At 42.4% G+C, this 25231-nt stretch overlaps 1 protein-coding gene across 3 annotated transcripts in view; it reads right to left on the minus strand.

The window, feature by feature from the left end:
• Window positions 1–4540: 4540 nt before the first annotated feature.
• LOC106593648 (DEP domain-containing protein 7) overlaps window positions 4541–25231 on the minus strand; it is a 28768-nt gene continuing 8077 nt past the window's right edge. For 2 of the 3 annotated variants that reach the window (XM_045689504.1, XM_045689503.1), the window contains exons 2-9: window positions 18689–19148; window positions 13316–13446; window positions 12994–13186; window positions 7794–8014; window positions 7333–7475; window positions 7056–7181; window positions 5066–5144; window positions 4541–4929 (exon numbers count right to left, since the gene is read on the minus strand). In XM_045689504.1, coding sequence (XP_045545460.1) covers window positions 4715–4929; window positions 5066–5144; window positions 7056–7181; window positions 7333–7475; window positions 7794–8014; window positions 12994–13186; window positions 13316–13446; window positions 18689–19137 — 1557 coding nt within the window. In that variant the 5' untranslated portion in view covers window positions 19138–19148 and the 3' untranslated portion in view covers window positions 4541–4714. Of the gene's footprint in view, window positions 4930–5065; window positions 5145–7055; window positions 7182–7332; window positions 7476–7793; window positions 8015–12993; window positions 13187–13315; window positions 13447–18688; window positions 19149–20109; window positions 20363–25231 lie in introns of those variants that run through there. The other variant, XM_045689505.1, reaches the window with a different exon arrangement.

A 25231-nucleotide genomic window follows, 5' to 3' on the forward strand; every position in this document is an offset into this window, starting at 1 on the left:
AAGTATTCCTGCTGTTCATTAAGGCAGGGTGTACATCAATATTTCTCCACCTTGCACACAATAGCTTCCACTACAGCTGATAATCAACTGAGAATGAGTTGTTTTGCAGCTCATTTACCCTGGGCTCTATTAAACCTATTCACAGTGACAAAGTCCTCTGAAGGAGAGATATCCATAACAGATCACAACACTAACGATGTGCCCTCCACACCATAATGTTGTCATATCATCTGGGCCTTTACTAGATACCTAGCCCCAAGTCAATCAGCCCTTTACCAGACACCTAGCCCCAAGTCAATCAGCCCTTTACCAGACACCTAGCCCCAAGTCAATCAGCCCTTTACCAGACACCTAGCCCCAAGTCAATCAGCCCTTTACCAGACACCTAGCCCCAAGTCAATCAGCCCTTTACCAGACATCTAGCCCCAAGTCAATCAGCCCTTTACCAGACACCTAGCCCCAAGTCAATCAGCCCTTTACCAGAAACCTAGCCCCAAGTCAATCAGCCCTTTACCAGACACCTAGCCCCAAGTCAATCAGCCCTTTACCAGACACCTAGCCCCAAGTCAATCAGCCCTTTACCAGACACCTAGCCCCAAGTCAATCAGCCCTTTACCAGACATCTAGCCCCAAGTCAATCAGCCCTTTACCAGACACCTAGCCCCAAGTCAATCAGCCCTTTACCAGACACCTAGCCCCAAGTCAATCAGCCCTTTACCAGACACCTAGCCCCAAGTCAATCAGCCCTTTACCAGACACCTAGCCCCAAGTCAATCAGCCCTTTACCAGACACCTAGCCCCAAGTCAATCAGCCCTTTACCAGACACCTAGCCCCAAGTCAATCAGCCCTTTACCAGACACCTAGCCCCAAGTCAATCAGCCCTTTACCAGACACCTAGCCCCAAGTCAATCAGCCCTTTACCAGACATCTAGCCCCAAGTCAATCAGCCCTTTACCAGACACCTAGCCCCAAGTCAATCAGCCCTTTACCAGACACCTAGCCCCAAGTCAATCAGCCCTTTACCAGGCACCTAGCCGCAAGTCAATCAGCCCTTTACCAGACACCTAGCCCCAAGTCAATCAGCCCTTTACCAGACACCTAGCCCCAAGTCAATCAGCCCTTTACCAGGCACCTAGCCGCAAGTCAATCAGCCCTTTACCAGACATCTACTGTAGCCCCAAGTCAATCAGCCCTTTACCAGACACCTAGCCCCAAGTCAATCAGCCCTTTACCAGACATCTACTGTAGCCCCATGTCAATCAGCCCTTTACCAGACACCTAGCCCCAAGTCAATCAGCCCTTTACCAGACACCTAGCCCCAAGTCAATCAGCCCTTTACCAGACACCTAGCCCCAAGTCAATCAGCCCTTTACCAGACACCTAGCCCCAAGTCAATCAGCCCTTTACCAGACACCTAGCCCCAAGTCAATCAGCCCTTTACCAGACACCTAGCCCCAAGTCAATCAGCCCTTTACCAGACATCTACTGTAGCCCCAAGTCAATCAGCCCTTTACCAGACATCTACTGTAGCCCCAAGTCAATCAGCCCTTTACCAGACATCTACTGTAGCCCCAAGTCAATCAATTTCAGATTGTGCTGTAGGTTAATAGTAGGGAGTTTTCTCTCTGGCAGGCAGGCAGGCAGAGGTTGCCCAACACCACTGTGTGAGAGAGCTCCTCCACTCCTCTCTCTCCTCCACTCCTCCACTCCTCTCTCTCCTCCACTCCTCTCTCTCCTCCACTCCTCTCTCTCTCTCCTCCACTCCTCTCTCTCCACCACTCCTTCACTCCTCTCTCTCCTCCTCTCCTCCACTCCTCTCTCTCTCCTCCACCTCTCTCTCTCCACCACTCCTTCACTCCTCTCTCTCCTCCTCTCCTCCACTCCTCTCTCACTCCTCTGCTCCTCTCTCTCCACCACTCCTTCACTCCTCTCTCTCCTCCTCCACTCCTCTCTCTCTCCTCCACTCCTCTCTCTCCTTCACTCCTCTCTCTCCTCCACTCCTTCACTCTCTCTCCTTCACTCCTCTCTCTCCTCCACTCCTTCACTCCTCTCTCTCCTCCACTCCTTCACTTCTCTCTCTCCTCCACTCCTTCACTTCTCTCTCTCCTCCACTCTTCACTCCTCTCTCTCCTCCACTCCTTTCTCTCCTCCACTCCTCTCCTTCACTCCTCTCTCTCCTCCACTCCTTCACTCCTCACACTCCTCTGCTACTCTCCTCTCTCCTCCACTCCTCTCCTCCACTGCTCTCTCCTACACTCATCTCCCTCACTCCTCCCTGTCCTCCACTCTCCTCTCTCTAGTCTACATGCTTTCCCTTCCGTTTGAAGAACAACATTAGTATGCTACCCCATCTGAATGGTTTTTACAAGAGTTTCTTTTGAAGTGACTGCTAGTTAGTGAAGTAAACAGAAGTGTCTGTAGGATATCCAGTCTCAAACAGGACTGTAGATCCTCTATATCAGGATGTGCTGTGTAATCCGGGTGTCAAACACTGTAGCTACTGTGTGTCTCTGCTGTCTAATCAGACCCTTATATCAACTGGATTGTTATGCAGCATTCAGTATCTTAGTAGTTCTTAGTAGTAACTGTTGGTTGGGACCCACTTATGGGTCATGGGAGGACTACGATTTTTTTGTTTGTTTTATTCATCTGTTGCTAGTTAATTCTTTAAAATTGGCCCAAAGAGCTCATTCCCACATCAATGTGTGGAATTCAGTAGCTTTATCAAGAGAGTATGAGACCAGGCCTCTTCTGCTGCTACAAATCAGTCATGTCTCGAGACCTGAATATGACTCAAGTCAAAACCTGCAACAAGATTCTGAACTGGACTTTGAAGTATGTTTAAGTTTCTAAATATGTAAAGGTGAAGTGTTGTCGGGTTATGACGGGCATCTGTGAACAGACAACACCATCCATTGAGAAACCCTGAGTACTGTCTATGAACAGACAAGACCATCCATTGAGAAACCCTGAGTACTGTCTGTGAACAGACAAGACCATCCATTGAGAAACCCTGAGTACTGTCTGTGAACAGACAAGACCATCCATTGAGAAACCCTGAGTACTGTCTGTGAACAGACAAGACCATCCATTGAGAAACCCTGAGTACTGTCTGTGAACAGACAAGACCATCCATTGAGAAACCCTGAGTACTGTCTGTGGGCTGGGAAGGTCTTGTCAGATTCTTCACTTCACTAGACACAGTGATGGACACCAACATTATATCCTTTCCTCAAAATCTGGTGAATATCCGATTTATAAAAGTTATATTTCGACAGCAGGTAACACAAGCATTGGTAAGTTAACCTAAATGAATACTGTGTGGACTGGGAATATGTTGTCAGATTCCTAATTTCACTAAGAATACTGATGACACAGACATTTTGCAGTTTTGCTAGAACTCTGGGTAATGACCAGTTCAGCCAGTAATATGTCTGCATGTGTAAATCCAGTTATTGGTAGCCTAAATGTACTTAGTGAGATGCGTTTAGGGACCCTGAAAACTGTGACAAGCACTTTCCTGATCTAGTAGGCTAAACTAGGCCATTAAGTCACATCAGTGTCAGAGAACCTGTTAAACCAATTAAGCATCCCTATACTGATTGACAATCTTTCTCCTGAAGCCAAGTTGTTGCTGCCTTGACAAACAAGATGTTGACGTAGCGTTGGGGAATGCAGGTTAAGAAGTCTGTCTTCTCTGGGACAATATGGGATATGGAAACCCAGAGAATGAATGAGTCTAGGTATGTAACTGTCAGCTGTTGAGTAACAATAGTATCTCTATTGCTGAGGCAGCTACTCTGTTGGTTGAGCTACAGAGACCGAGGGAGGGTATGAATATGGATATGAATTTCAATGAATGTTTACAACAGTGGGAAAAGAAATAGGACTCACATTTGGGGATTTCAAATGTCCTCCGGCCTGATCTCAATCTCTGGACATTGTTATACTTTGAATGATATTGTGTGAGCAAACCACATGACAGTGAGTGGTCTAGACCGGACGGCCTCACGTCAGCCTATTCTGAAATCCTTTATCTTTATCCCCCACACCCTCATATTGTGTAACCACAGAGAAGGAATACATTCATTGAAACAGGATACGCAGAAGTTCTTCTGACCTTCTTCTCCCAAAGTGGCAGCAGACCCAGGGTTTTGTTGAGGAATGTAACACTAGAAGCCATGTGCATCTGTCACAGAGTTCTCAATAACACTTTTCCTTCAGCCTGTTGCCATAGGAACCATATAAATGTAAAATAATATCTATTATATTTTGACAGACACTTGTAGTCTCTAAACGGTGTATTTAAATGATATTTCTGGGAAGTTGTCTAGGACTGTAATTTTCTGAATTTATTTCTGAACAAATAGTTGAATGTCCCAGTTGCACTGAAAGACAGGCCAAATGGGTTCATTTCCTTCTGAGACAATCTTTACTTCATAAGGCTGACATCCAACTTGAGCATGAAATTCTGTAATCAAAATGTCATTAGAGATGATTGGCCCTGTGACAGCCAAAAGAAGAGAATTCCACATTAACTTATAAAACAATTCTCACATTTTATTCAAGCTTTCACATTCAACTCTTCACATGAGTGAATTAAATAAAATCTATTTGTACACTGCATTTTTACAACATTTACATCACCTTTGTCTTTTTTTTTTTTTTTACAAATAATACATGAGTTATTTACTTAAATATCACCCTAGTTAGCTACAGATCATCACTTGACAATCTGCTTCCAAAGTACTGGACAAAGATCTCAGGATGCCCCTTGTAGAACTGTCCTAGCAAGCGTCTCTTCTCTTTGTTGGACAGTTTGGGGTTCTCGTGGATTGTCTTCAGTAGAGCCCATAGTTCCTCTTTGGTCGTCTTCTGTTTGCTCTCCACGTACGCTTTTCCATTGACTCGCCTGCAATATGTAGAGCCTGAGTGAAGACAAAGATAGAGAGGGAATTACGTCTTCATTCACCACACAAAACACAGAAGGTAGGTAAAGCTTTGTCAGATATTAGTAAAGATAAACAGACAATCAAACAAAACAGACACCAAAAGCTCCCATACCTGTTAAGACTTGTGGGTCTTTCCCCTTCACAATGTTGGTCAGTCTATCGCTCACAAGTTTGTGCAACGACACTGGAATCTGAAAGGAGAGGATCATATAAGTTAAACCATGTGATCAGTGCTGCTTTCATCTGTTTAATCTCACACACACAACTGTGTGTTTACAAACTGTACTCACAGTTTGAGCTCGACTCCAATATTAAAGCTATCAGAGATATGGTAGCCTGGCTAGGCTCTAGCGTTGCAATTCTCTATCACGTCCTCTCTACCCTCACGCTACTGACATGTAGCCATTACACACTTTACACACATTACACACCAAAAAAGGGTTCCAAAAGGTTTCTTTGGCTGTCCCCATAGGAGAACCCTTTTTGGTTCCAGGTAGAACCATTTTTGGTTCAAGGTAGAACCTTTTCGGGTTCCATGTAGAACCCTCTGTGGAAAGGGTTCTACATTGAACACAAAATGTTTCTACCTGGAACCAAGAAGGGTTCTTCAAAGGGTTCTCCTATGAGGACAGCCAAAGAACCATTTTAGGTTCTAGAAAGCACCTTTTTTTCTAAGAGTGTTCAGATCAGTGTCTTTCATGAAGTCCTATTCAAAGTCCATCCCACTGTTATAGTAGTAAACAGTCTATTAACAGACTGTTATAGTAGTAAACAGTCTATTAACAGACTGTTATAGTAGTAAACAGTCTATTAACAGACTGTTATAGTAGTAAACAGTCTATTAACAGACTGTTATAGTAGTAAACAGTCTATTAACAGACTGTTATAGTAGTAAACAGTCTATTAACAGACTGTTATAGTAGTAAACAGTCTATTAACAGACTGTTATAGTAGTAAACAGTCTATTAACAGACTGTTATAGTAGTAAACAGTCTATTAACAGACTGTTATAGTAGTAAACAGTCTATTAACAGACTGTTATAGTAGTAAACAGTCTATTAACAGACTGTTATAGTAGTAAACAGTCTATTAACAGACTGTTATAGTAGTAAACAGTCTATTAACAGACTGTTATAGTAGTAAACAGTCTATTAACAGACTGTTATAGTAGTAAACAGTCTATTAACAGACTGTTATAGTAGTAAACAGTCTATTAACAGACTGTTATAGTAGTAAACAGTCTATTAACAGACTGTTATAGTAGTAAACAGTCTATTAACAGACTGTTATAGTAGTAAACAGTCTATTAACAGACTGTTATAGTAGTAAACAGTCTATTAACAGACTGTTATAGTAGTAAACAGTCTATTAACAGACTGTTATAGTAGTAAACAGTCTATTAACAGACTGTTTGAGTAGTAAACAGTCTATTAACAGACTGTTATAGTAGTAAACAGTCTATTAACAGACTGTTATAGTAGTAAACAGTCTATTAACAGACTGTTATAGTAGTAAACAGTCTATTAACAGACTGTTTGAGTAGTAAACAGTCTATTAACAGACTGAGTAGTAAACAGTCTATTAACAGACTGTTTGAGTAGTAAACAGTCTATTAACAGACTGTTATAGTAGTAAACAGTCTATTAACAGACTGTTTTAGTAGTAAACAGTCTATTAACAGACTGTTTGAGTAGTAAACAGTCTATTAACAGACTGAGTAGTAAACAGTCTATTAACAGACTGTTTGAGTAGTAAACAGTCTATTAACAGACTGTTTGAGTAGTAAACAGTCTATTAACAGACTCTTTGAGTAGTAAACAGTCTATTAACAGACTGTTTGAGTAGTAAATAGTCTATTAACAGACAGTGTCAACAGTCTCAGCACACTGACCCAGTGGTCTTTAGTCTATATAGTTCAGGCACAAGTGCAAAACATCATATTAATCCCCCACCTACCCACACACATGCGCACACGAACACCCACGCTCACCCACACCTACCTGTTCCCCTATTCACACACACACACACACACACACACACACCGCCTATCTGTTCACTTATTCACACACACACAGTCTGATAAAAGATGAGTGCACACACACCTTGAAGACGTCACAGTGGTTTTCCACCATAAACAGCACCAGTAGGTCAACCTTCCCCTTGGCCAGTCTCACGCTGTAGACGATGGCACTGGAGAAAGATCTCTTCACCGCCATCCTGTTCTCTACCTGGAAAACAACACAACGTTCACGTCTACGTACATACACAATATAGAGAGTGGCTGCTAGATATGATCCTTGACCTCTTGGAGTAGTTTGGAACACACAAACACACAGTCAGGGAGAGCTATAGTAGTATACACACACACACACCCCTCACCTCTTTGTGCAGTTTGACCTCCTGTGGTTTGGCAGCGACAGCCATGAATCGCAGAAGTCTGCGTAGTTCCTCTTTACTGCGAGAGTCCTGTAGTTTCAGACACAGCTGTAGGGCCTCTAGAGCCTGCTCCCTCTTCCCATTCACTATGGACACACACAGAAGACAGGATAGGTGTTAGCGTCCCTGACAGCCTGGGAGGAATCACAGGTGTGTGAATTCATGAGAGAGGATCTTAGCCAAACTAGTTGATAAACCCAGGTGTGGCTTCAGGGTCCTCGCTGAGAGTCAGCAGAGAAATCTGAACCCCCCTTTCTGTCCCCAGTCATGACGTTTGGGCTTACTGGTACTGGTTTAATCAGCTGAATTAATCCTTTGCATAATACTTGTTATTAAAAAGTCTAAACCCATTTAGACAGGGGAAATGCCCCAGAGCACATTGACCATGTATATGGCTGTCTTACCCAGTAGTTCAGAGATGCTGGAGTGGATGTCGAAGACGTGGTTGCTGAGTAGTGGAGGGTGCTGTGTCTCTCCGTAGTGCTGGACCAGGATCCCATACACCAGTCTCTTACACTGGCCCTGGTCCTCACCGCAGCGGGGCAGACCCCTGCTCACCTCAACCACCAAGTCATCTGGCAGGAACTCCAGACAGTCCACCGCCGCCGACAACCACTCATCAGCCCTGAGAGAGGGAGGGAGGAGATTATAAGTGATGGAGTAAATGAAACCAATCTAAAGAGGACAGAGAAGAAGAGAGATTAGAGAGAGAAAGAAAGAGAGAGAGAGAGAGAGAGAGAGAAAGAGATCATAGAGAAAGAGAGAGGAGAGGAGATGAGAGTATTTTGCTTTTGTTTATTATCTATTTCACTTGCTTTGGCAATGTAAACATATGTTTCCCATGCCAATAAAGAGAGAGAGGGGAGAGGAGAGAGAAAGATCAGAGAGAAACAGACAGGTTCAATCAAGCTGCTCTTGACTTTCAGACAACCACAGCCCAGTGACTGCAGTCAGTTGGCCATTTGTCCCTGAGTGCCAGAGAGCCCTGCGGGCAGCATCAATACAGAGAGAGGCCCTCGCTGACACGCACACAAACACCAGCTCCATTACATAACACTGCCCTGCTGTGACAGAGGCTACGCTAGGCGTCTGGCTGCAACATGTTGAAAGGCTGGACATACAGTACACACGCCAACCAAAGCCTAACAAGACTACCGGCCATACATTTCTGCCCAGTCAGATAAATATGTAGACTATGATTCACAGGGAGTGGGAGAGAATGGAGATGTCACTTTATTAGAGACAGGCCTTCTTTGATCAAAATCGGATGTATAACACAAAAGTTATTGAATGTGCTCAGCAAGCTTTAACTGTAGCTAGTCAGTCAATCAGCCTTATGCCTGTGAATGTCCTTTCACTGTCCTTACCTATGCCTGGAACAAACAATTAAATGGAAGAGGGTGGGGGCATGAGGAAGGATAGAGAGACGGAGAGAAGTAGTAGAAATAGGACTAGTAGTAGTAATAGTAGGACTAATATTAGTAGTAGTAGTAGTAGTAGTAGTAGTAGGACTAATATTATTATTATTAGTAGTAGTAGTAGGACTAATATTAGTAGTAGTAGTAGTAGTAGTAGTAGTAGTTGTAGGACTAATATTAGTAGTAGTAGTAGTAGTAGTAGTAGTAGGACTAATATTAGTAGTAGTAGTAGTAGTAGTAGTAGTAGGACTAATATTATTATTATTAGTAGTAGTAGTAGGACTAATATTAGTAGTAGTAGTAGTAGTAGTAGTAGTAGGACTAATATTATTATTATTAGTAGTAGTAGTAGGACTAATATTAGTAGTAGTAGTAGTAGTAGTAGTAGTAGTTGTAGGACTAATATTAGTAGTAGTAGTAGTAGTAGTAGTAGTAGGACTAATATTAGTAGTAGTAGTAGTAGTAGTAGTAATAGTAGGACTAATAGTGGTAGTAGTAGTAGTACTAATTATAGCAGTAGTAGTAGTAGTAGAAGGACTAGTAGTAGTACTAGTAGGATTAGTAGTAGTAGTAGGACTAGTAGTAGTCATAGAAGTATGACTAGCAGTGGTAGGACTAGTAGTAGTAGAAGAGTAGTATAACTAGTAGTAGTAGTAGTAGTAGTAGTAGTAGTAGTAGTAGAACTAAGAGTAGTAGTAGTAGTAGTAGTAGTAGAACTAATAGTAGTAGTAGGACTTGTAGAAGTAGGACTAGTAGTAATAGGACTACTAGTAGTAGTAGTAGAAGTAGGACTAGTAGTAGTAGTAGTAATAGTAGTAGTAGTAGTAGTAGAACTAATAGAAGTAGTAGGACTAATAGTAGTAGTATAACTAGTAGAAGAGTAGTATAACTAGTAGTAGTAGTAGTACTAGTAGTAGTAGTAGTAGAACTAATAGTAGAAGTAGGACTAGTAGTAATAGGACTACTAGTAGTAGTAGTAGTAGTACTAGTAGTAGTAGTAGAACTAATAGAAGTAGTAGGACTAGTAGTAGTAGTAGTATAACTAATAGTAGTGGTAGGACTAGTAGAAGTAGGACTAGTAGTAATAGGACCACTACTAGTAGTAGTAGTAGTAGAACTAATAGTAGTAGTAGGACTAATAGTAGTAGTATAACTAGTAGTAGTAATAGTAGTAGTAGAACTAATAGTAGTAGTATGACTAATAGTAGTAGTATGACTAGTAGTAGTAGTAGTAGTAATAGTAGTAGTAGTAGGACTAAGAGTAGTAGTATAACTAGTAGTAGTAGTAGAACTAATAGTAGTAGTAGGACTAATAGTAGAAGTAGGACTAGTAGAAGTAGGACTAGTAGAATGACTAGTAGTAGGACTAGTAGTAGTAGAAGAAGGACTAATAGTAGGACTAATGTTAGAAGTAGGACTAGTAGTAAGACTAATAGTAGGACTAATAGTAGTAGTAGGACTAATAGTAGTAGTAGTAGTAGTAGTAGGACTAGTAGTAGGACTAGTAGAAGCAGTAGTAGTAGAAGTAGGACTAGTAGTAGGACTAGTAGTAGGACTAGTAGTAGTAGAAGTAGGACTAGTAGAAGCAGTAGTAGTAGAAGTAGGACTAGTAGTAGTAGGAGTAGAAGTAGGACTAGTAGTAGTAGGACTAGTAGTAGGACTAGTAGTAGGACAAGTAGTAGGACTAGTAGTAGGACTAGTAGAAGTAGTTGGACGATTAGTAGGACTAGTAGTAGGACTAGTAGTAGGAGTAGTAGAAGTAGGACTCATAGTAGGACTAGAAGTAGGACTCATAGTAGGACTAGTAGTAGGACCAGTAGAAGTAGTAGGACTAGTAGAAGTATGACTAGTAGTAGGACTAGTAGAAGGACTAGTAGTAGGACTAGTAGAAGTAGTAGTAGAAGTAGGACTAGTAGAAGTAGTAGTAGTAGTAGTAGTAGAAGTAGACCTAGTAGTAGTAGTAGTAGAAGTAGGACTAGTAGTAGCAGTAGGACTAATAGTAGTAGTAGGACTAGTAGTAGTAGTAGAACTAATAGTAGTAGTAGGACTAATAGTAGTAGTAGTAGGAGTAGTAGTAGCAGTAGTAGTAGAACTAATAGTAGTAGTAGGACTAAAAGTAGTTGTAGGACTCATAGTAGTAGTAGTAGTAGTAGGACTAATAGTAGTAGTAGTAGAAGTAGGACTAGTAGTAGTAGTAGTAAAAGTAGGACTAGTAGTAGCAGTAGGACTAATAGTAGTAGTAGGACTAGTAGTAGTAGTAGAACTAATAGTAGTAGTAGGACTAATAGTAGTAGTAGTAGGAGTAGTAGTAGGACTAATAGTAGTAGTAGTAGTAGTAGCAGTAGTAGTAGAACTAATAGTAGTAGTAGGACTAAAAGTAGTAGTAGTAGTAGGACTAACAGTAGTAGTAGCAGTAGTAGTAGACCTAATAGTAGTAGTAGGCTCTTAGTAGTAGTAGTAGTAGTAGTAGGACTAATAGTAGTAGTAGTAGTAGAAGTAGTAGAACTAATAGTAGTAGTAGTAGTAGTAGTAGCAGTAGGACTAATAGTAGTAGTAGTAGGACTAATAGTAGTAGTAAGACTAATAGTAGTAGTAGTAGTAGGACTTGTAGTAGTAGTAGGACTAATAGTAGTATTAGAACTAATAGTAGCAGTAGGACTAATAGTAGTAGTAGTAGGACTAGTAGTAGTAGTAATGTTAGAAGTAGGACTAGCAGTATGACTAATAGTAGTAGTAGTAGTAGCAGTAGTAGTAGGACTAATAGTAGTAGTAAGACTAATAGTAGTAGTAGTAGTAGTAGGACTAGTAGTAGGACTAGTAGTAGTAGTAGGACTAGTAGAAGTAGGACTAGTAGTAGGACTAGTAGAAGTAGGACTAGTAGTAGGACTAGTAGTAGGAGTAGTAGAGGTAGGACTAGTAGTAGGACTAGTAGTAGGACTAGTAGAAGTAGTAGGACTAGTAGAAGTATGACTAGTAGTAGGACTAGTAGAAGTAGGACTAGTAGAAGGACTAGTAGTAGGACTAGTAGAAGTAGTAGTAGAAGTAGGACTAGTAGAAGTAGTAGTAGTAGTAGTAGTAGTAGAAGTAGACCTAGTAGTAGTAGTAGAAGTAGGACTAGTAGTAGCAGTATGACTAATAGTAGTAGTAGGACTAGTAGTAGTAGTAGAACTAATAGTAGTAGTAGGACTAATAGTAGTAGTAGTAGGAGTAGTAGTAGCAGTAGTAGTAGAACTAATAGTAGTAGTAGGACTAAAAGTAGTAGTAGTAGTAGGACTAACAGTAGTAGTAGCAGTAGTAGTAGACCTAATAGTAGTAGTAGGACTCATAGTAGTAGTAGTAGTAGTAGTAGAAGTAGGACTAGTAGTAGTAGTAGTAGTAAAAGTAGGACTAGTAGTAGCAGTAGGACTAATAGTAGTAGTAGGACTAGTAGTAGTAGTAGAACTAATAGTAGTAGTAGGACTAATAGTAGTAGTAGTAGGAGTAGTAGTAGCAGTAGGACTAATAGTAGTAGTAGGACTAGTAGTAGTAGTAGAACTAATAGTAGTAGTAGGACTAATAGTAGTAGTAGTAGGAGTAGTAGTAGGACTAATAGTAGTAGTAGTAGTAGCAGTAGTAGTAGAACTAATAGTAGTAGTAGGACTAAAAGTAGTAGTAGTAGTAGGACTAACAGTAGTAGTAGCAGTAGTAGTAGACCTAATAGTAGTAGTAGGACTAATAGTAGTAGTAGTAGTAGTAGTAGTAGGACTAATAGTAGTAGTAGTAGAACTAATAGTAGTAGTAGTAGTAGAACTAATAGTAGTAGTAGTAGTAGTAGCAGTAGTACTAATAGTAGTAGTAGTAGGACTAATAGTAGTAGTAAGACTAATAGTAGTAGTAGTAGTAGGACTTGTAGTAGTAGGACTAATAGTAGTATTACAACTAATAGTAGCAGTAGGACTAATAGTAGTAGTAGTAGGACTAGTAATGTTAGAAGTAGGACTAGCAGTATGACTAATAGTAGTAGTAGTAGTAGCAGTAGGACTAATAGTAGTAGTAAGACTAATAGTAGTAGTAGTAGTAGTAGGACTTGTAGTAGTAGGACTAATAGTAGTAGTAGAACTAATAGTAGTAGTAGGACTAGTAGTAGTAGAAGTAAGACTAGTAGTAGTAGTAGTAGTAGTAGTAGTAGTAGGAGGAGGAGACATACTGTGCTTCGCTGAATGCCTTCAGGACTTCTCTGTCCAGGTAGCTGGATGTGTAGAGCAGGTCTGGGTCACTGTCCATACTGTGTAGAGGGGGCCTGGGCCGCTCCTCTCCCTCCAACAGACTCTCCAGAAGGGGGAGGTCTATCAGCTGTAGCAGCCTGAACACCGTCTGCTGGCGCCACACCTTGCCCACCACTGAGGAAAACAGGAAGACAAGTCACTATAAGGGCCAATTTACCACACATACACACATCCAAAGTAACAAACACACACTGATAATCATTCAGGGACACATGCCAACATATATTTTCTATGGACACTTACACTCCTGTGAGAGGCCGAGGATGATCATCTGTGGGGTGATGGTTGAGGTGATGTTGAGGTTCTCCAACACGTCCTCTAGTGATTTGTCTGTTTTGACCGGAGAGTGGTTGTTGGAGTACTGGTCCTCTTTACTGAGGACAAACATATTGAGAGAAATCAGTGGACATGATTGGGCCAATCACAGACCTGTTATTACTGGAACTCAAAGTAGCATTTAGAAAATAGTATTTTTCAATCACAGGTGACCAGAATATCTCTACTTAGTGAAAGATGATTTGGTGAAATTGGTGGGAAAACACATTTAGCAAAACAAATACTCTCTACCAATTTCCTTCCACACTCCTCTTTGGCTTTTGATAGAATCAGTACATTTGACATTTTAAACGCTGTACTTGGTGCAATCATACTTTGCCTCAAGAGTGAGCTTGGTGTGTTTTTATATAAAACTCCTTGGGAGCACAGTTCACCAAAACGTGTGGCTCTGACTTTACAATAACACCCTGTCTCTATCTCTATACTCTCTATCTCTATACTCTCTCTCTATCTCTATACTCTCTCTCTATCTCTATACTCTCTATCTCTATACTCTCTATCTCTATACTCTCTCTCTATACTCTCTATCTCTATACTCTCTCTCTATACTCTCTATCTCTATACTCTCTATCTCTATACTCTCTCTCTATCTCTCTACTCTCTCTACTCTACTCAATTCATTTCAATTCAAATCAAGGGGCTTTATTGGCATGGGAAACATATGTTAACATTGCCAAAGCAAGTGAGGTAGATAATATACAAAAGTGAAATAAACAATAAAAATTAACAGTAAACATTACACTCACTGAAGTCCAAAAGAATAAAGACATTATAAATGTCATATTATCTATATATACAGTGTTGTAACAATGCACAAATGGTTAAAGTACAAAAGGGAAAATAAATACCGTAATTTCCGGACTATATGCCGCAACTTTTTTCCCACGCTTTGAACCTCGCGGCTTAAACAATGACGCGGCTAATATATGGATTTTTCCCGCTTTAAATTTTTTTTGAAAGGAGATGACTTCAGTGGTTTCAGTGCACAGGAGGAGGAAGATAGTGACCAATGACTTTCTTGGTAGGCTACTGTTTACTGCTAATGTTTTATTTTTTGTTACAAGCCGTGTTTCGTTAAAGCCTATTTATTTTTGTTACAAGCCATGTTTCATTAAAGCCTATTTATTTTTGTTACAAGCCGTGTTTCGTTAAAGCCTATTTATTTTTGTTACAAGCCGTGTTTCGTTAAAGCCTGTGTAAAGTTCATTTGTTTCAATGTACCGGTAGGCACCTGTGGCTTATAGACATGTGCGGCTTATTTATGTTCAAAATATATATATATTTTTAAATTCAGTAGGTGCTACTTATATTCAGGTGCGCTCAATAGTCCGGAAATTACGGTAAGCATAAACATGGGTTGTATTTACAATGGTGTTTGTTCTTCACTGGTTGACCTTTTCTTGTGGCAGCAGGTCACAAATCTTGCTGCTGTGATGGCACACTGTGGTATTTCACCCAGTAGATATGGGAGTTTATCAAAATCAGGTTTGTTTTCGATTTCTTTGTGGATCTGTGTAATCTGAGGGAAATATGTGTCTCTAATATGGTCATACATTGGGCAGGAGGTTAGGAAGTGCAGCTTAGTTTCCACCTCATTTTGTGGGCAGTGTGCACATAGCCTGTCTTCTCTTGAGAGCCAAGCCTACGGCGGCCTTTCTCAATAGCAAGGCTATGCTCACTGAGTCTGTACATAGTCAAAGCTTTCCTTAAGTTTGGGTTAGTCACTGTGGTCAGGTATTCTGCCACTGTGTACTCTCTGTTTAGGGCCAAATAGCATTCTAGTTTGCTCTGTTTGTTTTGTTGTTAATTCTTTCCAATGTGTCAAGTAATTATCTTTTTGTTTTCTCATGATTTGGTTGGGTCTAATTGTGTTGCTGTCCTGGGGCTCTGTGGGGTGTGTTTGTGAACAGAGCCCCAGGATCAGCTTGCTTAGGGGACTCTTCTCCAGGTTTATCTCTCTGTTGGTGATGGCTTTGTTATGGAAGGTTTGGGAATCACTTCCTTTTAGGTGGTTGTAGAATTTAACGGCACTTTTCTGGATTTTGAGAATTAGCGGGTATCGGCCTAATTCTGCTCTGCATGCATTATTTGGTGTTCTACGTTGTACACTGAGGATATTCTTTGCAGAATTCTGCATAAAGAGTCTCAATTTGGTGTTTGTCCCATTTTGTAAATTCTTCGTTGGTGAGCAACCTCACAACCATAAAGGGCAATGGGTTCTATAACTGATTCAAGTATTTTTTGCCAGATCCTAATTGGTATGTCGAACTTTATGTTCCTTTTGATGACATAGAATGCCCTTCTTGCCTTGTCTCTCAGATCGTTCACAGCTTTGTGGAAGTTACCTGTGGTGCTGATGTTTAGGCCGAGGTAGGTATAGTTTTTTGTGTGCTCCAGGGCAACGATGTCTAGATGTAATTTGTGTTTGCATTCCTGGCGACTGGACTTTTTTTTTACTGTCAGGGCCCAGGTCTAGCAGAATCTGTGCAGGAGATCTAGGTGCTGCTGTAGGCCCTCCTTGGTTGGTGACAGAAGCACCAGATCATCAGCAAATAGTAGACATTTGACTTCAGATTCTAGTGGGTGAGGCCGGGTGCTGCAGACTGTTCTAGTGCCCTTGCCAATTCGTTGATATATATGTTGAAGAGGGTGGAGCTTAAGCTGCATCCCTGTCTCACCCCACGGCCCTGTGGGAAGAAATGTGTGTTTTTTGCCAATTTTAACCGCAGACTTGTGGTTTGTGTACATGGATTTTATAATGTCGTATGTTTTTCCCCCAACACCACTTTCCATCAATTTGTATAGCAGACCCTCATGCCAAATTGAGTCAAAGGCTTTTTGAAAACAACAAAGCATGAGAAGACTTTGCCTTTGCTTTGGTTTGTTTGTTTGTCAATTAAGGTGTGGGGGGTGAATACATGGTCTGTCGTACGATAATTTGGTAAAAAGCCAATTTGACATTTGCTCAGTACATTGTTTTCACTGAGGAGATGTACGAGTCTGCTGTTAATGATAATGCAGAAGATTTTCCCAAGGTTGCTGTTGACGCATATCCCATGGTAGTTATTGGGGTCAAATTTGTCTCCACTTTTGTGGATTGGGGTGATCAGTCCTTGGTTCTAAATATTTGGGAAGATGCCAGAGCTAAGGATGACATTAAAGAGTTTTAGTATAGCCAATTGGAATTTGTTGTCTGTATATTTGATCATTTCATTGAGGATATTATCAACACCACAGGCCTTTTGGGTTGGAGGGTTTTTATTTTGTCCTGTAGTTCATTTAAGGTAATTGGAGAATCCAGTGGGTTCTGGTAGTCTTTAATAGCTGATTCTAAGATTTGTATTTGATCATGTATATGTTTTTGCTGTTTGTTCTTTGTTATGGAGTCAAAAAGATTAGAGAAGGGGTTTATCCATACATCTCCATTTTGGATAGATAACTCTTCGTGTTGTTGTTTGTTTAGTGTGTTCCAATTTTCCCAGAAGTGGTTAGAGTCTATGGATTCTTCAATTACATTGAGCTGATTTCTGACGTGCTGTTCCTTCTTTTTCATATTGTATTTCTGTATTGTTTTAGTGATTCACCATAGTGAAGGATAAGACTCAGGTTTTCTGGGTCTCTATGTTTTTGGTTGGACAGGTTTCTCAATTTCTTTCTAAGATTTTTGCATTCGTCATCAAACCATTTGTCATTGTTGTTCATTTTCTTTGGTTTACTATTTGAGATTTTTAGATTTGATAAGCTGAGAAGCTGAGAGGTCAAATATACTGTTAAGATTTTCTAATGCTAAGTTTACACCTTCACTATTACAGTGGAACGTTTTGTCCAGGAAGTTGTCTAAAAGGGATTGAATTTGTTGTTGCCTAATTGTTTTTTGGTAGGTTTCCACACTACATTCCTTCCATCTATAGCATTTCTTAATATTACTCAGTTCCTTTAGCTTTGATGCCTCATACTTGAGTATTGCTCTGTTCAAGTAGACTGATTTTGCTGTGGTCTGATAGGGGTGTCAGTGGGCTAATTGTGAACGCTCTGAGAGACTCTGGGTTGAGGTCAGTGATAACGTAGTCTACAGTACTACTGCCAAGAGATGAGCTATAGGTGTACCTACCATAGGAGTCCCCTCTCTACTCTCTACTCTCTCTCTTCACTCTCTCTACTCTCTCTCTACTATCTCTCTCTCTCTTCACTCTCTCTACTATCTCTCTCTCTTCAATCTCTCTCTCTTCACTCTCTCTACTATCTCTCTCTCTTCACTCTCTCTACTATCTCTCTCTTCACTATCTCTCTCTCTCTCTACTCTCTCTCTCTCTTTCTCTCTACTCTCTCTCTCTTTCTCTACTTTCTCTCTCGCTCTTTCTCTACTATCTCTCTCCCTCTCTTTACTCTCTCTCTACTCTCTCTCTCCTCTCTACTCTCTCTCTACTCTACCTATTCTCTCTCTCTATATACGTATATATATACTCACTCTACTCTCTCTCTCTCTCTCTCTCCACTCTTTCATCTCAGTGAAACAGATTGGAGGCAGGAGGTTTTTATGGGTACAGTACTGAGCTGTCACTCAGGACCACTTCACATGGTTAGTGGGAGACCAGAGAGCCACCATGACCAATGGCCATATGATATTATCATCACACCACTTCAGTTCTCCTGTTGATCTCAGTGCAGATCTCAGTCCTCTACACTCTAGTTTCCTTAAGTCATTCTTTACAAAAAATTACAGTTTCATGTAGAATAGCTACTTAATGTTCTACACTCTTAAAGACAGAAGAGAGACACATAGCATCCACAACAGAGACTGAAAGCATTGATATCAACTCTTTATGTCTGGCCTTCCCAGAATAATGACCAACGGTGCCAAATCTGCAGGCTCTGTGACAAGTTCTCTAAACCCATAATCCCTTACAGAGCTCTGAGTCAAACCATACAGTCCCTGTCTCACTGCCTAACAAGGAGCTCTCTAACCGAATGTCTAACTGTGTGTTTGAGTAGAGAGAGAAAATACCTGTTCTTTTATACAGAGCCAAAAATCATAGGAATCATGCAAATTAGGTTTATGGGGACATTATCACAATCATCATCAAGGAGAGCCTTGATTGGACAACTGAGAAGCACCAATCAGTGAGAGTAAGCACAAGGTCGCAGAGGTCATTGGTGATACATGAGTTGAGTTTTGGGATGAAAGCCCTTATAAAATGAATCCATTGTTAATCCGCTGTTTGGGAAGGATTACGAAACATATCAACTCATGAACAAAGCTTTAAACTCAGTCGACCGTACCGTCTGAGAGGTGGGCTGTAGCTGTTCTGGTGTTTGCTCGGCGAGTCGTATCCACTCTCGATGGTGATGGTGCTCGTCGAGTGCGAGCTGGTCATGGTAGTGGGACTAGACGGAAGCGGAAGCAACCGGTACAGACTACAGCTACTGTCCTCGAAGGTGGCACGCCTCTTCTCCTTATTCCCAAAAACGTTGGTGCCCACCGCCTCGAACACCCGCGAGTCCATCAGGGCCTGGCAGAGACGTACGGCCTTGGAGCGAGGCACCTCGGCATCGCCGCAGAACCGTGACTGGATGACATGGGCCAGCACCACGTCCACAGCCTCTGACCCCAGGAAACAGTCATGGTAGGTCTTGAGCTTATGACGGTGGCGCTTGACCTGGACGCGCTGCTGGAGGTTAGTGATGATGCTGCTCCAGATGAAGGTGGCCCGGAACGGCTTACCGGCCATGCCCTGCTCTCCTGGGGGAGGGAATAGGAGGAGGGGGGGTGAGAGAGAATGAAACTCAGTAAATTCAGCACAGATCACAGTGTTCTAAAGTCCACTCTTTATATCTGAGTAGTAGAATTTACATAGCTCTTCCAACAGTTCAACATCTCCTTTACAGAGCTCTTCCAACAGTTCAACATCTCCTTCACAGAGCTCTTCCAACAGTTCAACATCTCCTTTACAGAGCTCTTCCAACAGTTCAACATCTCCTTTACAGAGCTCTTCCAACAGTTCAACATCTCCTTCACAGAGCTCTTCCAACAGTTCAACATCTCCTTTACAGAGCTCTTCCAACAGTTCAACATCTCCTTCACAGAGCTCTTCCAACAGTTCAACATCTCCTTTACAGAGCTCTTCCAACAGTTCAACATCTCCTTCACAGAGCTCTTCCAACAGTTCAACATCTCCTTTACAGAGCTCTTCCAACAGTTCAACATCTCCTTCACAGAGCTCTTCCAACAGCTCAACATCTCCTTCACAGAGCTCTTCCAACAGTTCAACATCTCCTTTACAGAGCTCTTCCAACAGTTCAACATCTCCAAAGTAAAGAACCTTCTAGGCCAATAACAATAGCACACTCACCAGCCTTGACATTACACCACATAGCACACACACACACACACACACACACACACGCACACGCACACGCACACGCACACGCACACATAGCACACACACACACATAGCACACACACACAGTGTAATGCTCTAACAAGCCTTGTAATGGCACCATTGGGACTAATGTCCCTCCTCAACCGATCCCCTATAACATACACAGACACTCTTCTAACACACACACACACACACACACACACACACACACACACACACACACACACACACACACACACACACACACACACACACACACACACACACACACACACACACACACACACACACACACACACACACACACACAGATGTACACACCATGCCGCACCCATCCCTCTTCATCCAACTCTGATACAATGATCAGATTGTCAGCCGCATCTCCCGGGCTATCTCAGCCACAATGATGAGATTATCAGCTTCTTGTCTCCAGGCCGATCTATCCCAGCATGCTCTTTCCTCTCCAGCCACATCAACAGGGTGGGCCGTATCCCACATCACACATCATACACACTAAACGTCATCAGATCGCACCAGTGAGGCTAATCATTTTAAACTCATCAAAAACCTTCTGTAATCTTCACATGCAGATATAATTCCAGGCAGACACACACAGCAACCCACACTTTTACCTCAAAACGCTGTGCATCAATGCAGCTATACTTCACCTGCTGCACCATAAATGGCTTATTTATCTGATGTCACCAACCACATAGACCAAGAGAAGAGAGGGGACGGGGAGAGGGGTGAGGGGAAGGGGTTAGGGGCTGGTGAAGAGGGGGTGAGGGGGAGAGGGGTGAGGGGAAGGGGCTGGTGAAGAGGGGGAGAGGGGGGGAAGGGGCTGGTGAAGAGGGGTGTGGGGAAGGGGAAAGGGACTGGTGAAGTCCTCATTGAGATGAACAGGAGGCACAGCTTGCCTACCCCACTGCTGTCATTGACACTGGTTTTGCTGGTGGTTGTGGAAGGGAAAGGGTGTGTGTGTGTGTGTGTGTGTGTGTGTGTGTGTGTGTGTGTGTGTGTGTGTGTGTGTGTGTGTGTGTGTGTGTGTGTGTGTGTGTGTGTGTGTGTGTGTGTGTGTGTGTGTGTGTGTGTGTGTGTGTGTGTGTGTGTGTTGTAGGTCTGTGAGAAGCTTTTATTCCTCCCCCAGCGGGAACCATTTAAAGTCTGGTAAGCAAACGTCTTCAGGAAGCTGAGAATAGAACACTGGGGACTGAAGGTCATCAATCACTTCCTCACAGCACCACTACAGACTCATATGACATCACAACCTGATAAACACCATTATGACCCCAAAACACACTACTGGCTCAATGAAGACCGTGCCAGACAGCACCAGACAGAGTAGGATAAAGTTGCTCCTAAGATGATCTAACATCATGTTTTACATTATCACCCTGAATGGTTAAGGTTATGATTTGAGGAGGGTAATCTGATTCTAGATCTGTGTCAAAGGGCACCTTCCACCTGGAGCGTAGGTAGCAGGCAGTGAGCAGACATGCACTTTCCTTTCATTGACGTAACAGAACAGGTCCATAAGGAAGAAGGTGTGTGCTGGATGTCTCCTATCTCCATGAACCATTAATGTTAAACAGTTTCCCTCTTCGGACGGCACTCCGACAACACAATATCCTGTACCACTTGGAAGGTTTTGCATATTACTGATGTAACCAATGAACTATGTTGTAACAGGCACTGTCCAGTCACTACAGCTGTTTGACAGACAGCTGATAGCCTGAATAACAGCACAACTCAGGATAAAATACCAATAAAAAGATCTTAGCCTGACATGACCATCACAGCATGGTTGATAATCTGACATGACCATCACAGCATGGTTGATAGCCTGACATGACCATCACAGCATGGTTGATAATCTGACATGACCATCACAGCATGGTTGATAACCTGACATGACCATCACAGCATGGTTGATAACCTGATAGTTGATAGCCTGACATGACCATCACAGCATGGTTGATAACCTGACATGACCATCACAGCATGGTTGATAGCCTGACATGACCATCACAGCATGGTTGATAACCTGACATGACCATCACAGCATGGTTGATAGCCTGACATGACCATCACAGCATGGTTGATAATCTGACATGACAATCACAGCATGGTTGATAACCTGACATGACCATCACAGCATGGTTGATAACCTGATAGTTGATAGCCTGACATGACCATCACAGCATGGTTGATAACCTGACATGACCATCACAGCATGGTTGATAGCCTGACATGACCATCACAGCATGGTTGATAACCTGACATGACCATCACAGCATGGTTGATAGCCTGACATGACCATCACAGGATGGTTGATAACCTGACATGACCATCACAGCATGGTTGATAACCTGATAGTTGATAGCCTGACATGACCATCACAGCATGGTTGATAACCTGACATGACCATCACAGCATGGTTGATAGCCTGACATGACCATCACAGCATGGTTGATAACCTGACATGACCATCACAGCATGGTTGATAGCCTGACATGACCATCACAGCATGGTTGATAATCTGACATGACCATCACAGCATGGTTGATAACCTGACATGACCATCACAGCATGGTTGATAACCTGATAGTTGATAGCCTGACATGACCATCACAGCATGGTTGATAACCTGACATGACCATCACAGCATGGTTGATAGCCTGACATGACCATCACAGCATGGTTGATAACCTGACATGACCATCACAGCATGGTTGATAGCCTGACATGACCATCACAGCATGGTTGATAATCTGACATGACAATCACAGCATGGTTGATAACCTGACATGACCATCACAGCATGGTTGATAACCTGATAGTTGATAGCCTGACATGACCATCACAGCATGGTTGATAGCCTGACATGACCATCACAGGATGGTTGATAACCTGACATGACCATCACAGCATGGTTGATAACCTGATGGTTGATAGCCTGACATGACCATCACAGCATGGTTGATAACCTGACATGACCATCACAGCATGGTTGATAACCTGACATGACCATCACAGCATGGTTGATAACCTGACATGACCATCACAGCATGGTTGATAACCTGACATGACCATCACAGCATGGTTGATAGCCTGACATGACCATCACAGCATGGTTGATAACCTGACATGACCATCACAGCATGGTTGATAACCTGACATGACCATCACAGCATGGTTGATAACCTGACATGACCATCACAGCATGTTTGATAGCCTGACATGACCATCACAGCATGGTTGATAACCTGACATGACCATCACAGCATGGTTGATAACCTGACATGACCATCAAAGCATGGTTGATAACCTGACATGACCATCACAGCATGGTTGATAGCCTGACATGACCATCACAGCATGGTTGATAACCTGACATGACCATCACAGCATGGTTGATAACCTGACATGACCATCACAGCATGGTTGATAATCTGACATGACCATCACAGCATGGTTGATAATCTGACATGACCATCACAGCATGGTTGATAGGCTGACATGACCATCACAGCATGGTTGATAACCTGACATGACCATCACAGCATGGTTGATAACCTGACATGACCATCACAGCATGGTTGATAGCCTGACATGACCATCACAGCATGGTTGATAACCTGACATGACCATCACAGCATGGTTGATAACCTGACATGACCATCACAGCATGGTTGATAGCCTGACATGACCATCACAGCATGGTTGATAGCCTGACATGACCATCACAGCATGGTTGATAGCCTGACATGACCATCACAGCATGGTTGATAACCTGATGGTTGATAGCCTGACATGACCATCACAGCATGGTTGATAACCTGACATGACCATCACAGCATGGTTGATAGCCTGACATGACCATCACAGCATGGTTGATAATCTGACATGACCATCACAGCATGGTTGATAGCCTGACATGACCATCACAGCATGGTTGATAACCTGACATGACCATCACAGCATGGTTGATAGCCTGACATGACCATCACAGCATGGTTGATAACCTGACATGACCATCACAGCATGGTTGATAGCCTGACATGACCATCACAGCATGGTTGATAACCTGACATGACCATCACAGCATGGTTGATAACCTGACATGACCATCACAGCATGGTTGATAACCTGACATAACCATCACAGCATGGTTGATAACCTGATGGTTGATAGCTTGACATGACCATCACAGCATGGTTGATAATCTGACATGACCATCACAGCATGGTTGATAACCTGACATGACCATCACAGCATGGTTGATAACCTGACATGACCATCACAGCATGGTTCATAACCTGACATGACCATCACAGCATGGTTGATAGCCTGACATGACCATCACAGCATGGTTGATAACCTGACATGACCATCACAGCATGGTTGATAACCTGACATAACCATCACAGCATGGTTGATAACCTGATGGTTGATAGCTTGACATGACCATCACAGCATGGTTGATAATCTGACATGACCATCACAGCATGGTTGATAACCTGACATGACCATCACAGCATGGTTGATAGCCTGACATGACCGTCACAGCATGGTTGATAACCTGACATGACCATCACAGCATGGTTGATAACCTGACATGACCATCACAGCATGGTTGATAACCTGACATGACCATCACAGCATGGTTGATAGCCTGACATGACCATCACAGCATGGTTGATAACCTGACATGACCATCACAGCATGGTTGATAACCTGACATGACCATCACAGCATGGTTGATAGCCTGACATGACCATCACAGCATGGTTGATAGCCTGACATGACCATCACAGCATGGTTGATAACCTGAGTTGAAGCCATGACCATCACAGCATGGTTGATAACCTGACATGACCATCACAGCATGGTTGATAATCTGACATGACCATCACAGCATGGTTGATAACCTGACATGACCATCACAGCATGGTTGATAGCCTGACATGACCATCACAGCATGGTTGATAATCTGACATGACCATCACAGCATGGTTGATAGCCTGACATGACCATCACAGCATGGTTTATAACCTGACATGACCATCACAGCATGGTTGATAGCCTGACATGACCATCACAGCATGGTTGATAACCTGACATGACCATCACAGCATGGTTGATAGCCTGACATGACCATCACAGCATGGTTGATAACCTGACATGACCATCACAGCATGGTTGATAACCTGACATGACCATCACAGCATGGTTGATAACCTGACATAACCATCACAGCATGGTTGATAACCTGATGGTTGATAGCTTGACATGACCATCACAGCATGGTTGATAATCTGACATGACCATCACAGCATGGTTGATAACCTGACATGACCATCACAGCATGGTTGATAGCCTGACATGACCATCACAGCATGGTTGATAGCCTGACATGACCATCACAGCATGGTTGATAACC

The sequence above is a fragment of the Salmo salar genome, chromosome ssa11 (assembly GCF_905237065.1).
Source record: "Salmo salar chromosome ssa11, Ssal_v3.1, whole genome shotgun sequence".
NCBI classification, from domain to species: domain Eukaryota; kingdom Metazoa; phylum Chordata; class Actinopteri; order Salmoniformes; family Salmonidae; genus Salmo; species Salmo salar.